Source organism: Monodelphis domestica, chromosome 5, assembly GCF_027887165.1.
Source record: "Monodelphis domestica isolate mMonDom1 chromosome 5, mMonDom1.pri, whole genome shotgun sequence".
Classification (NCBI taxonomy): domain Eukaryota; kingdom Metazoa; phylum Chordata; class Mammalia; order Didelphimorphia; family Didelphidae; genus Monodelphis; species Monodelphis domestica.
Genome location: NC_077231.1, coordinates 296,912,572 through 296,925,773, shown reverse-complemented (window position 1 = coordinate 296,925,773; position 13,202 = coordinate 296,912,572). Strand labels below are relative to the sequence as shown.

Here is a 13,202-nt window from a genome sequence, read left to right as displayed (position 1 = left end):
TATTTCTTAGCCTCCAAATGGTTTTCTCTCCTTCCGTAGATTGAGAAAGGCTGAAGTTTAGAATAGAATGTCTGTCCTACTTATCAGTTCTCTGATGGAGAATGGAAGGGTTTTTTAAAGCTTTAATTAAAAAAAATCCAGCACAAAGGAGTGATGAAAAGAATAATCCCAAGCAGGAAATAAAGAAAACCTTCTCTTTGTCCTCCCATGGAACATGGCATCTTAAATCGAATGTGGCAATTAGAGGACATTAAAATCAGTAATTAGCCCCAGCTTTTGATCACAGACTTTCCTAAGGGACAGTCTAGTGTTGAAGAGCTGAAATTTGATGACAAACTTTGGGGAATTGGACAGTCAGGGTGTGGTGCCTTCTCATTTGTAGTCACGAAATCCACATAGCTAGAAGATGACAGTGTCTTTGGCCTGATTCTTTCGCCAGAAAGACCCAATTCTATGCAGAAGTTGAGGACCAATCAAGATTTGGCTACCATCAGAGTGGCCTTGCTAGTCATCACTTTATTTTAAACAGAATGCTTCCTTAGAGCTATCTAACTTAAGTCTTTCCTTCCAACCCTCCTTCATATAGTGAATTTATTTCCGTTTCCTCTGCCCTCAGGGATTAGACTTCCCAACAGTTGCTTTAAAATGTTTGTAACAGAATTAATTTTCATATTCAGAGAACTCAAAAAGTACCAACTCTTAAATCATGATCAAGAAGGATCTTTTTTTTCCTTTTTGGTAAGTGTTCTTACTCTTTGAACTCATTTTGAGATGTGCAGAAAAGAAAAGTGAAGAACAAATAATAATGTGCTTTTTGAGCAGTATTGGAACAAACACAGGCGCTCTACAGCTGGTGAAAGGCCTACAAAAGCATATAATGAATCCATCTTAGTAACTCATCAGCTTCACTGAAGAATTGTCAGCCTTAATGGATATAATTGCATAAACACTAGAAATGGAAATTAAATGGTAAATCAGGTATTGTTTGGCCTGACTCAGATGGAGAAGATCAAATTTCAAACAAAACTTCTTGCAAGGACATCTCAGGAACACTTTTCAAAGTAGCAGTAGGAAGGCTTTAGGTGAAAGCCCAGTGAACTGTTGAGTTTCGAAATGCAGAACTCAAGCTTTTAAAATATAATACTAAGTAGTTAATGCAATGGAAGGTTTTGTTTTTACCAGGTCTGTACTCTGGTTTCCACTGCACTCCTGAATTCTATTTCAAGTTGGGCATTACCACGTGGAATCCATTAAGAGACAAGGCCATTAAAGAAAAATGCTAAAGTGTTTTCCTTAAATATGGAACACATTTGTCTTTCTCGAGGTTAAATGAGAGTGCCTCTTAGTGCCAAGAAATGGATTGTGCCCCAACTAAACCTAGCAGCAAACAATGCCAGAGCTCTCCTTTCAGACCATTCCCTATCTCTCTTCTCAAGAACTCAGAGGCTCTTGTCAAAAAGATGCATTCTTCAGAAATGGCGATTGATGCATTAACCTCCTCCCTAAACCATCTAGTGCTATTTTCCACGATGGCTGATGATGATGACAGACTGAGACATTATAACAAGATGGCAGCAAAGCCCATGGACTGCCCTGAAACAGTATTGTTTAGTCTCTGAATGAGCTGTTTGCTTCCTCCCTCTCAGAGTTAGAGCCCCTCAACAAAGACTAAAGCAGCTCGTTCATGGCCAAGTACAATAGTTTTTGGCCAATAGCCCATCCTGCTTGAATTTTCAGTGGCTTCTCAAAAAGCCAATCACCCCCTGACACTCACCGATCTCCCTGGTATTCAATTTGCATTATTCTCCTTTCATATTTCTCCCTCTCTTCTAGTTGTTCTCCATATTTTGGAGTCAGCTCCTTGCTCACAGTGCATGGCCCCCACTGCTCTATCCATGGTACTTTCCTCATCTCCTCTCTTGCTATCCTTGCTCTACTGGAATGATGCTCCATTACCATGGAGACTCATGGATCTGTCCTTGACCCCTAAGCTCACCCCCTTCCTTCATTCCAACTCCTACAGAAATTCTGCCATTTTTATAGCATGGTATAATAGTAGAAATGCTACATTCCCAGTCCAAAGACTTGGTTCAAACCCTCATTCTTCCACTCGTATTATGTACTTAATAAATGCTTCTTAAGATTGGCTGACTGGAGCCTTAAGCCAATTCACTGCTAAATGAAACCTTTCCTGATCTCCCTAGCCCTTGATGCCTTCCTTTTCCTTTTAATTACTTTGTTTTCATTTTGTGACTTTTTGATGTCTACATATGTGTGCATGGATGTCTATATACACACATGTTGCTTCCCCTAATAGAATGTAGACTCATTGAGGTTGAGTTGCTTCATTTTTGGGTTTGTATTTCCAATACTTCCCGACTCATGTTAGGCAATTATTACTACTGATTGATTATTGACCGACCTCTTTATGCTTTTATTTCCTTATTTGTAATATGAGAATTTGGACTCAATGAGCAATATAAGGCATCCCCTCCAAATATAAATCTTGGGTCTCGTGCCATTATGGCTGACATTTTTATAGAATTTTAAGGTTTATGGGATACTCGTCACTAGTTAGCTCATTTGTTCCATACCAAACCCCTGGGAATGAAGAAAAGCAGTTAGCCCATGATTGCACAGAGTAAGTGTTTGAGATGGAACTTGAACCCATATCTCTCCTGGCCCCCATCCAATGCTCTCCTCACTCTATATCCTGTGGCTGCCACAAGGTCTCAGCTCACTCCTTTCAGTTCTAGCCCTTCTTTTCCATAATTATCATCAAAACTCTTCCTTCCCAGCCTGAGACGATTACATACCTAAACGCCTTTAAACCTTTCTCTTGAAGCCCTTTGCTTCCAGCTTCTCCTCAGTTTCCTCACCATAGAATTGAAACTTCTCAAAATGTCTCCTTCTCCTATTTCTCCTCAAATGATCTAGTAGCTTCCTAGTAAAGAAATCAAAGACAAAATCCCCCTCCTTTGTCCTATCACCCCTGATTGCCTAACTAGGTTTGTCTTCATCCCCTACACTCTTCTTTGCATTTTGTATACTCCATAAAGGCAAGGACTACTTCCTTCTGCTTTTATATCCTTGGCACCCAGCACACAGGAGGTCCTTAATTAGCACTTAGTGCTTAATTGATTTATTCTCTATGCAAGAGTCTCTCCTACCATTAATCTTACATTCAAATTGCCCCGTACCACATGTTGTTCTGGTTCTCTAGAATGAGACCATAAAGAATTCAGCTCAAATCCAGCCATCAGAATTGTCTTTGATTGCCCTAACCTTTTATGGGCGTGCTCTCCTTATAAAATATCGCCTTCGTCCATCAGGACTGGGATTCGGCCCTGCTTCTCTAAGTTGAATCAGTTCAGTTGACTCACATCTATTAAATGCCTACTGTGGACCAGGCTGGGGGCTAAGCAAGCACAAAAATGAGACAGTCCAGCAGTTTTTTCCAAACAACCAGCCCTGTTTAAAAAGCAAGTATTCATGTAGTGGAACTACACGTCGACTATGGGAGGAAGGTAGAAAGAGGGGAGGGAAAGAAAATGAATCTTGTAACCATAGAAAAATATTCTAAATTAATCAATTAAATAAATTTTTCCCAAAAAATTGAAATAAAATAAAAATAAAAAGCAAGTTAGCCCATATAACTCAGATCAGAGTTCATCTTCAGCCTCAACAGGGGAACTGGCCCAGCCAAAGACATGAATCTTAGGGGAAAGTTATTTCTCAAAGAGCCAACAGACAAAAAGGAGAATCAGGAGGATCTGAACAAACCCTCATTTGCTGAACTGGGACAACCCCCATCCCTGGTCCAAGAAGACCAATAAGGAGTTCTCTTTGTCATTCCAGTAAAAAAAAAAATCCCTTAGCTGGGAACCCAAGCACATGTCCATCTCTTTGGGAAGTACCTCAGTCCAGCAAATCAGTTTCTCCAGATTAGCCTTGTGACACCTAATGGAACAGATCTTGGTAGTTTAATGGATAGATTGCTGGAGTCAGGAAGAAGTGAGTTCAAATGCTGCCTCAGACTTTACCTCCTGAATGATCCTAAATAAACCTTAATTTCCCCACTGGTAAAATGAGGGATTAGCAAATGATTGCCTCTAAAGAAGATCTCTTCTAGCTCCAAATTAATGATCCTATGAATTTGACTTTGACACCTCACCTTCCATTTTGCCCCTTCCTCTACCATACCTCCAGGCACATTTTGGAGAGTGAAAAGCCCACGCTCTGGAGAGCTATGCCCATTTGGGTCTAGAGCTGCTCTCACCACCACCCAGTATCATTCTACAAAGATCTGCTTTCCCAAGCAACATTCCTGTGCCTAATATTTTTCCCTCACTAGTCCTCTCCTTCCAGTCCAAATTTATTCACTTTTTCTTCCATTCCAACAGGGCTCTCATGCCTGTTGATAGAACAATGAGTGCTAATAGAGTGCCCCCTCTCAAGGAAAATATTTACATTTTAACAAATATTTTCCAGCAGTGCTTTGACATAAATAATTCTAATGGTTGTAATTTCCATTATATCATCCTGGGGACCAGGCAGACCTTTCAGCACCTCTCCAAAATATATAAAAGGCATCTTTTACCTGCCTGTTTACAGTGCTGTCCCTGGAACATCGCTAAGGATCAAAGGGGGGAACTTCTTACCATTTTCTCTTCTATCTCCCATATAAGAACGTTCACAAGAGTTTCAGAAACAACAGCAGCCACAGCTATTCCTATTAGAATAATAATAATTTTATTATAATAAGTAATTAACATTTACATAGCACCTTGAAGTTTGCCAAGTGCTTACGTGTCATCTCATTTGACCTGCCAACCTCTAGCTGAAAGTTAACATTTCCTTCAATTGTCAATTTGGGGAAATTATTCTAAAAAGGGGCCCATGGGCTTCATGGATTGCCATTACCCTCCCCCAAAAGATTAATCTCTGTCTGAGATTTGTCTGAAATTCTAGCAATAATGATGATGATGACGATGATGATGATGATGATGATGATGTAGTGCTTTAAGACTTGGAAAGTATTTTACAAATGGTGTCCCATTCTATCCTCACAAGCCTGCAAAGTAGGTGCTATTATTATTCCCATTTTACAGATAAGGAAACCAACTTGAATTTTAAGAAAGAATGTAGTAGAAAGAAATCTCATTTAGACTCAGGGGCCCAAGACTTGAATTCTAGCTCTTCTACTTGCTACTGTGTGACTGTGAACAAGGTATCTATCTCCCCTCTCTGAACCTCAGTTCCTCATTTATAAAACAAAAGGGGTTGGGGTAAATCAGGCATTCTTAACCTCTCATTGATAGATGAGATCTGTGAACTTGGATGAAAAAAAATGCATCTTCAATATAATTGTTTTCTTTAATAATGCTGCCTCAACTAGGTAGCTCAGTGGATTCAGAGCCAGTCCTAGAGATAGGAGGTCCTAGTATCTGGCCTCAGATACTTCCTAACTGTGTGACCCTGGGCAAGTCAATTAACCCCTATTGCCTAGCCCTTCTATTGGTTCTAAGGCAGAAGGTAAGAGTTTTTAAAAATTAAAATAATGCTGTCTCTCCCTCTCCCTCTCTCCTTCTCTCCCCTACCTCTTTCTCTCTCTTCCCTTCCCCCCTCTCTCTCTCTACTACCTTCTCCTCCTTCTTCTTCTCCTTCTCCTTCTCCTCCTTCTCCTTCTTCTCCTTCTTCTCCTCCTCCTTCTTCTCCCTTGTCTCTTTCATCTTCTCTCTCTCTCTCTCTCTATATATATATATATATACATATATAAACAAAACTAATGCTATGTGTTTTACTTCATGTGTTTAAAAACATTCTGAAAAGGGATCATGCATAGGCTTTGCCAGACTGGGCCAAAGGGCTCTATGGTGCCAAAAAAGTTGGCCCCCAGGCTAGGTGACCTTAAGGACTCTTCCAGGTCAAAGTCAATGATGGCTGATCCCACAATGATCCATACTTGATTTCAGAATCTGATTTCTGTAGGGATCAACAGACATTTTCTTTAGGTCCTAATGCAGACTGGTGAGATCAGCACCATTGCCTTAACATCAAGAGGAAACTCTAAGGGTGCTGACAGCTCCAAAAGAAAAGGTGTCATGACTTGAGCCAAGACACAGCAAGGCTATCCATTCAGAGAGAAATGGGGCCAAGTGTAGGATGTTATCATGTTCAAGGTCTAAGAATCAGTCTTGTGGAAGTGATGCCAAGGAGATGGACACGGGACCATAGCAACAACAACAACAATGATAATAATGAACTTTGAGTAGGAGCAGGATTCCAGAGACCTTATAGCCAATAGGCTGAATCTTCCTGACTCCAAGTTCTATATAACTTATGGATTGCCCCTGCACCTATACAAGTCTTCTGCACCCTCTGGTGGCAATGGGCCCCAGACAGTTCCAGAAGAAAAGCTAATGCAATCCCTCTTCTCAGCACCTGTGTAGATATTTTAAAATTTCTTCTCTCCCTCTCTCCCACCTTCTCTGTCCCTCTCTTTCCCTCTTTCCCCTCCCCACCCATGGCTCTGGCTCTGGCTCTCTGAATCTCTGTTTCTCTGTCTCTCTCTACTGTCCATCTTCCTCCCTCACCCCACCAGCCACGCACAGTGTTTGATGTGTAGTTAGTTCTCTGGGCACAAAGCCCAGTTCGTTTTGTTCTTTATTTTGCTTATTATCATGGAAAGGCTCCTAGGGTCTGTGCTGGAGATGAGGGCCTTCTAAGTTATTCTGTTGTTGTTGATATGACTTATTCAATTAGAGCCATCGCTCTATCAATTACCCAGAAGACTGGGGTACCCAAGGGAATTGAGGCTCAGCAGTTGTGTAAGCTGGGAACAGAATGGACTGTACATGGGGAAGGAGCCACCAAAGGTTATTTGGGGGGGTTGTAATCAAGATGGCACAGCCCAAAGTGAAGCATTGAGAATTCAAAGGAAATGCATAACTCAAGCAAATAAATGATGTAATGCTGCCCAGTTCTAAAATCTAATTTCACTCTCTGTGTGAGGTTCTCAAATTTCCATCCTTATACATGTAGAGGAAAGAAAGCCGAAATGGGCTAGTCAATAGAGAGTTGGTCTAGGAGCCAGGAAGACCTGAGTTCAAAGCCTGCCTCTGAGATACACAGGCTTCGTGACCCTGGGTGAGACACTTAACTTCATTCTCTAAGCAACTCTCTTAAGCCTACAAGATGTAGAGGTACTTGTCTGCTTTGGTGGCGGGAGTACCTTCACCCAGAAGTTCTCTATGTCAATGACTCACTAGTCTAGACCTTGAACCTACATGGAGGGAGATGGCTCTGCAACTATTATCTTCTCTGCCCTGTGGCCAATGATATGTCTAATCCAAGTAAACCAAGCAAAGTAGAAACATGGAACTTTGAAAGAGAGCATCTCCATCACACTAAAGGACATGGCCCCTTCAGTGGAGCCAGATCTGGACATGTCCTCGTCCCTACAATAAGAGAGTCTTGATTTTCTGCAAAAAACAAAACTCTTGTGCCATGTTGACTTCACTTGCCAATCTGCAGCTGTCTCTATGTAGTTCAGTTACTTGGATCTTCTCTCAATGTGCTAAAATCTTGCCTAGCACATTTGGAACTCAAAGTGGGTGGTCTGTCTGTCTGGATGATCAGCTGGCTGCCCTTAGCCAGTCAGCATTTTGTATCTTTTACCTACCCCTACCACAACACCAGCCATAGCTCCCCATCACTGGTCCTCTGGGACTGGCCCGATTTTTTAAAAAATGTATCTTTATTTTATTCCAGTCACAAATTTATACATGAGTTTTCCTAGAGTACATGATTCATGTTGTCTCCTTCCCCTCTTCCCTCTCCACTCCCAGAGTTGACAAGCAATTCCACTGGGTTATACATGTATTATCTCTGAAAACATTTCCATATTATTCTTTTTTGTAAGAGAGTAATCTTTTTAAAACTAAAATCCCAAACAATATACCCAAATAAACAAGTGATAAATCATATGTTTTCACTTGCACTTCTACTCTAACAGTTCTTTCTCTGGAGGAGGCTATCATTCTTTTTCATAAGTCCTCAGAATTGTCCTGGATCATTGTACTGTTGTTAGTAGCAAAGTCTATCACATTTGATCGTTCTACAATATTGCAGTTACTGTGTATAATGATCTCCTGGTTCTGTTTATTTCACTCTGCATCAGTTCAAGAAGGTCTTTCCAGCTCTTTCTGAAATCATCATGTTCATCATTCCTTATAGCACAATAGTATTCCATCATCATCATCTACCACAATTTTTTCAGCTACCCCCCAATAAAGGAACATTCCTTTGGTTTCCAGTTCTTTGCCACCACAAAAAGTGCAGCTATATTTTTATACAAACAGGTCTAACATGCATTCTTTTAAAGCCCTTTGGCCATAATTCCAAATTGTCTTCTAGAATGGTTAGATCAATTCATAACTCCACCAGCAATGTATTAGTGTCCCACTTTTGCCATATCTCCTCCAACATTTATTACTTTTCTTTACTGTTATACTGACTGGCCCACTTTTTGATCAATATCCCCAGCGCCTGGCACAAAGGAAGTGATTAATCACCACTTGTTAATTAATTGATGAAATGATGGATTGATGGATCAATCCTTAGCTCAGTGACTAGGAGTAACTAAGGCATTACTTTCTCCCTCCATGAAGTGATAGTAGCATATTACATGCCCTTTCTGCAGATTCTTGACATGCCAAAGTCATGCTTGTCTCAATTAGTATTAATTCTACTTTTCCACTTCTGAATTCTTTAAAGTCACCCCCCATCCTCTCCTCTTTCTCTTTCTTTCATCCTCTTCTCCTTCCTTCATTTCCATGTTAGCTTCCACCAACATGAACCCATCCCCAGAATCTAGAAGGAAAAATGATAGGATTGAGAATCTCAGAATGATCCCAAAGAAAGGAATAAAGGTGGGGATTGTGACCATGCATTTTCTTTCTCCTCTTCAACCCCTACAATGACTGACTGTTTCTAACTTTTCATTGATGGGAATTAACACACTGAATAAATCTTTGTATTTGCATGATTCAAAGACAAATCAAAAATGCCAGTTAGCCTCTGAAGGAAGCCATAGGATTCTGGCAAATTGATTTCTGAAGACTCAATCTTTAAGACAATGTGGTACTAAGAAAAAAATGTTGGGTCTGGCATCATAGGACCTGGATTTGAATCCTTACTCTGTAAGCTGTATGACCTTGGACAAGTCACTTATTAATAAAAAATAGCTAGAATTTGGATGCTGCTCGAAGATTCAGAAAATACTTGATATATGGTAGCTCATTTGATCCTAACAGCTCTGGGAGGTTGGTATCCCCATTTCATAGATAAGGAAACTAAAGTGATTTGCCCAATATTACATAGCTACTAAAGTGTCTGAGACAGGATTCAAACTCAGTGGCTCCCAAATCTAGCGCTCTATGAATTTCACCACTTTGCTGACTCCAAGCTTTGCTGGACCTCGGTTTCCTCATCTGTGAAATAAGGAGGCTAAACTAGATGGCCACTGGGGCCCCTTCCAGCTCTGAGTCGATGGTCCTGTGATAAAGTCCTGTATAAATGTCAGGCATTATATCATGCTCATGATGTGTGCTGTCCCCCGAAAGGTGATGCTGGATATCGCTAATGACTCCCAGCATCCACAGGTTGTCCTTACTCTTCATGGTCTCCTTTGTTCCACAAGCACAACAATGGCGGGCACAACTGAGGTGATAATGTAAACATGCCCTGGGGCCGGAGATGATCCCACTTGTAGGAAGAGGTAACTTTTGTGTTTGATGAGTTCTCTTTAGGGAGTCCTCCTCTCCTGGGAAGTCAGCCCGCTCTGGCTCTGGTTCTGGTTCTGGTTCTGGTTCTGGTTCTGGCTCTGGCTCTGGCTCTGAGCAGTCCACAGTATGGTGTGTCTTTGACGTCTAACATGCCATTCCCATTTTTTTCACATTCCTTTTTTTTTCCTCCTTCACAGGGTACATACCCAGTTACTTAGACAAGGACGAGCTATGTGTAGTTTGTGGTGACAAAGCCACTGGGTATCACTACCGATGCATCACTTGTGAAGGCTGCAAGGTAAATAACCTGGCTGGGATGACCCCAGCAGACCAGCGAGCTCTGGAGCGCCAATATCCCATCCATAAAATTGCAGATTAGGTGGCCTGGACAGCAACATCTGGTGCCTATAACCATCCAGATATCTGGTCATACAGCTCATTATTAAGAGTATTGAATGGAAGGGGCAGCTGGGTGGCTCAGTGGATTAAGAACTAGATCTAGAGACAGGAAGTCCTGGGTTCAAATTTGACCTCAAACACAAGTTACTCAGACCCTATTGCCTAACCCTTATTATTCTTCTGCTTTAGAACCAATGCACGATATTGATTTTAAGACAGAAGGTGAGAGTTTGTTAAAAAATAAATAAATTTCAAATCTTAAAAAATAAATTAAAAAAATTATTGAATTGATTTTTTTTAATTTTTTTAAACCCTTACCTTCTGTCTTAGAGTCAATACTGTGTATTGGCTCCAAGGCAGAAGAGTGGTAAGTGGTAAGGGCTAGGCAATGGGGGTCAAGTGACTTGCCCAGGGTCACACAGCTGGGAAGTGTCTGAGGCCAGATTTGAACCTAGGACCTCCCATCTCTAGATCTGTCTCTCAATCCACTGAGCTACCCAGCTGCCCCCTGAATTGATTTTTTAAAACCAACAACTAAAAAAAGGAGGAAGGGACATCAACAGGGTCTTGCTTCTCCCAATCAGGAGTATTGTAGGTATTTTCTAAATTATACAACCAAGCTTTTTAATATGTTTATATTGATATTTATATGAATATTTATATTTACAACCAAGTGTCTTTAATATGTTAGCTTATCCTCACTTGTTATCTCCTGTTACCTTTTTAATGTGGGTTATTTCACAATCCATAATCACAGAAAGTCTCTATTTCTCTTTTTTGGTATAATATACATTTAGGGAGCTCCCCTTCCCTCAGAGTCTACTTGGGACCCTTACCCCTTGGGACATTCCTCCTATGTCAGTCCAGTCATTAACATTCATCTCTATCTCATGTTGTAGCCAAAAGCAAACCAGCCTTAGTAGATTCAGAAAAGAAATTAATGTCAAGAGGCAACAGACACAGGTCAGCAAATGCAACAGACCCGGTACCAGGCTCAAGCCAGCATGTAGGCGTACACTTGATTCTAGAAAATGCATTTCACATAGTTGCATGCCTAAACCTCCTACTAAGAGAAGATGAGGCTACTTCTAAGAGCAAGTCTCTTGGAGACCATGTAGATTTCCATCATGGTCTTTGATTATCCAAATAATCTGCATCCACACCAGATATTCAGTAGGTTTTTACAATCCTACGGGTTCATTTTTGTGCTTTGAAAAAAAAAACAGCTTTAATAGTACTATGCCGGGGGCAGCTGCGTGGCACAGTGAATAGAACTCTAGCCCTGGAATTAGGAAAACCTGAGTTCAAATCTGGTCTCAAATATTTCCTAACTGTGTGATCCTGGGCAAGTCATTCCTTAAACCCATTTGCCTAGCCCTTGTCCTTCTGTCTTAGAGTTGTTTCTAGGACAGGAAAATAAGCATTTTAAAAAATAGTGCTAAGGGGCAGCTGGGTGGCTCAGTAGATTAAGACTCAGATCCAGCAAGGGAGGTCCTGAGTTCAAATCTGACCTGAGACACTTCCTAGCTGTGTGACCCTGGATAAGTCACTTAATCCCCATTGTCTAACCCTTACCATTCTTCTGCCCTGAAACCAATACACGGTATTGATTCTGAGACAGAATTTTTTTTTTAATAGTACTATAGTGAATTGCCCAATTTAGCCAAAAATGAGGGGAGTTTTTTTTAGTCTTTTTAAAGAAAGTTGAAACATTGTTGAATTTAAATAAAGTTTTTTCTGGGAAAACTAATTCAAAGTTCCCGTTACAAAAATGAAGACTGAAATGGACATGTTTTATAAGTCAAAAAATGTTCATAGTCATAAAAATCAGGTTCAAAAAAAGAGAAATATATATTTATGTATGTGTATTATAACTCAATTTACAAAATTCACTCTGAAAAATTATCAGAGGAAAAAATGCTAGTTTTAAAATGTTATTTTAAAGTGATGAATAAAAGAGATCAACTCTGGTCCCTGCTACAGACTCCCACTGACCATCTTAGCAAGGGGCATTTTAAGAGGCTATTCATGCTATCCATGGCCAGGTAATTGGCATGCAGGGCCTCTGCCAGGCTAAGATGGGAAGATGACTAATGGAAGGTATTTCATGGGAATGTCCCACTTCCTGTTATCTGTTCATTGAATGACAGGACCGTTAGTGTACAGTGGAAATATTGGGGTGACACATCATAGAGGTTGGCCTCTGAGACAGCAGAGTCTTAAATCTACCAAAATATTATTAAAATGTGAGTGCAATCAGACTTCATTAATACAGCTCCAATGCATTTTGAATTTCTGCTCATTTAACCAGGGCTAGGTGAAAAGTTTCCTTTATTTTATAAAGAAAGGAGCTCGTTGATTATAGGCAAATCCAAGGTGATAATTATAAGTGAGTCTTAACTTCTTTAGAGCTGACCCTCTCTCTCTGGGAAACACTGTTTTGAAAAAGTTACATTTGATGGGAACAGCTAGATGACTCAATGGATTAAGAGCCAAACCCAGAGATGGGAAGTCCTGGGTTCAAATCTGATTTCAGACACTTCTTGTGTGACCCTGGACAAGTCACCTAATCCCTATTGCCTAGCCCTTAACAGTCTTCTACCTTGGAACCAGTATACAATATTGATTTTAGAACAGAAGATAAAGGTTAAAAATGAAATTTAAATTTTTAATTAAATAAGTAAAATAAAAATTAAATTAAAAAAAATAAAAAATGAAGTTTGAAGGATTATTTGAAATTTGAATAATTATTTGAAAAAATAAAGTTGAATTTCTCTAAATATTTGTCATTTCAATTTGCTGTTTCAGGCCTGGCCTTCCTTCTTATTAATAAGTCTAGATAATTGAGATTTTACTCTACTGAATTTGAATATTTACATTCTCTACAGTACATTCATACTCAACATGAAGTGGCTCAAAAAGCAGATTTGGACAAAGGATCTGGGTTCAAAATGCTGGTTATATTTCCATTTTTTATCAGATTGTTGAATCTGTTAATGATTTTTCCAGACCAAT

The 13,202-nt window shown here is 40.1% G+C and overlaps 1 protein-coding gene across 15 annotated transcripts in view; it reads left to right on the top strand.

Moving 5' to 3' along the window:
- Positions 1-13,202, top strand: part of THRB (thyroid hormone receptor beta) — a 468,459-nt gene that overhangs the window by 420,017 nt on the left and 35,240 nt on the right. For all 15 annotated transcript variants that reach the window (XM_016426469.2, XM_056800353.1, XM_016426467.2 and 12 more), the window contains one exon: positions 9,986-10,086. In XM_016426469.2, the coding sequence (XP_016281955.1) occupies positions 9,986-10,086 (101 nt within the window). The remainder of the gene's footprint in view (positions 1-9,985; positions 10,087-13,202) is intronic.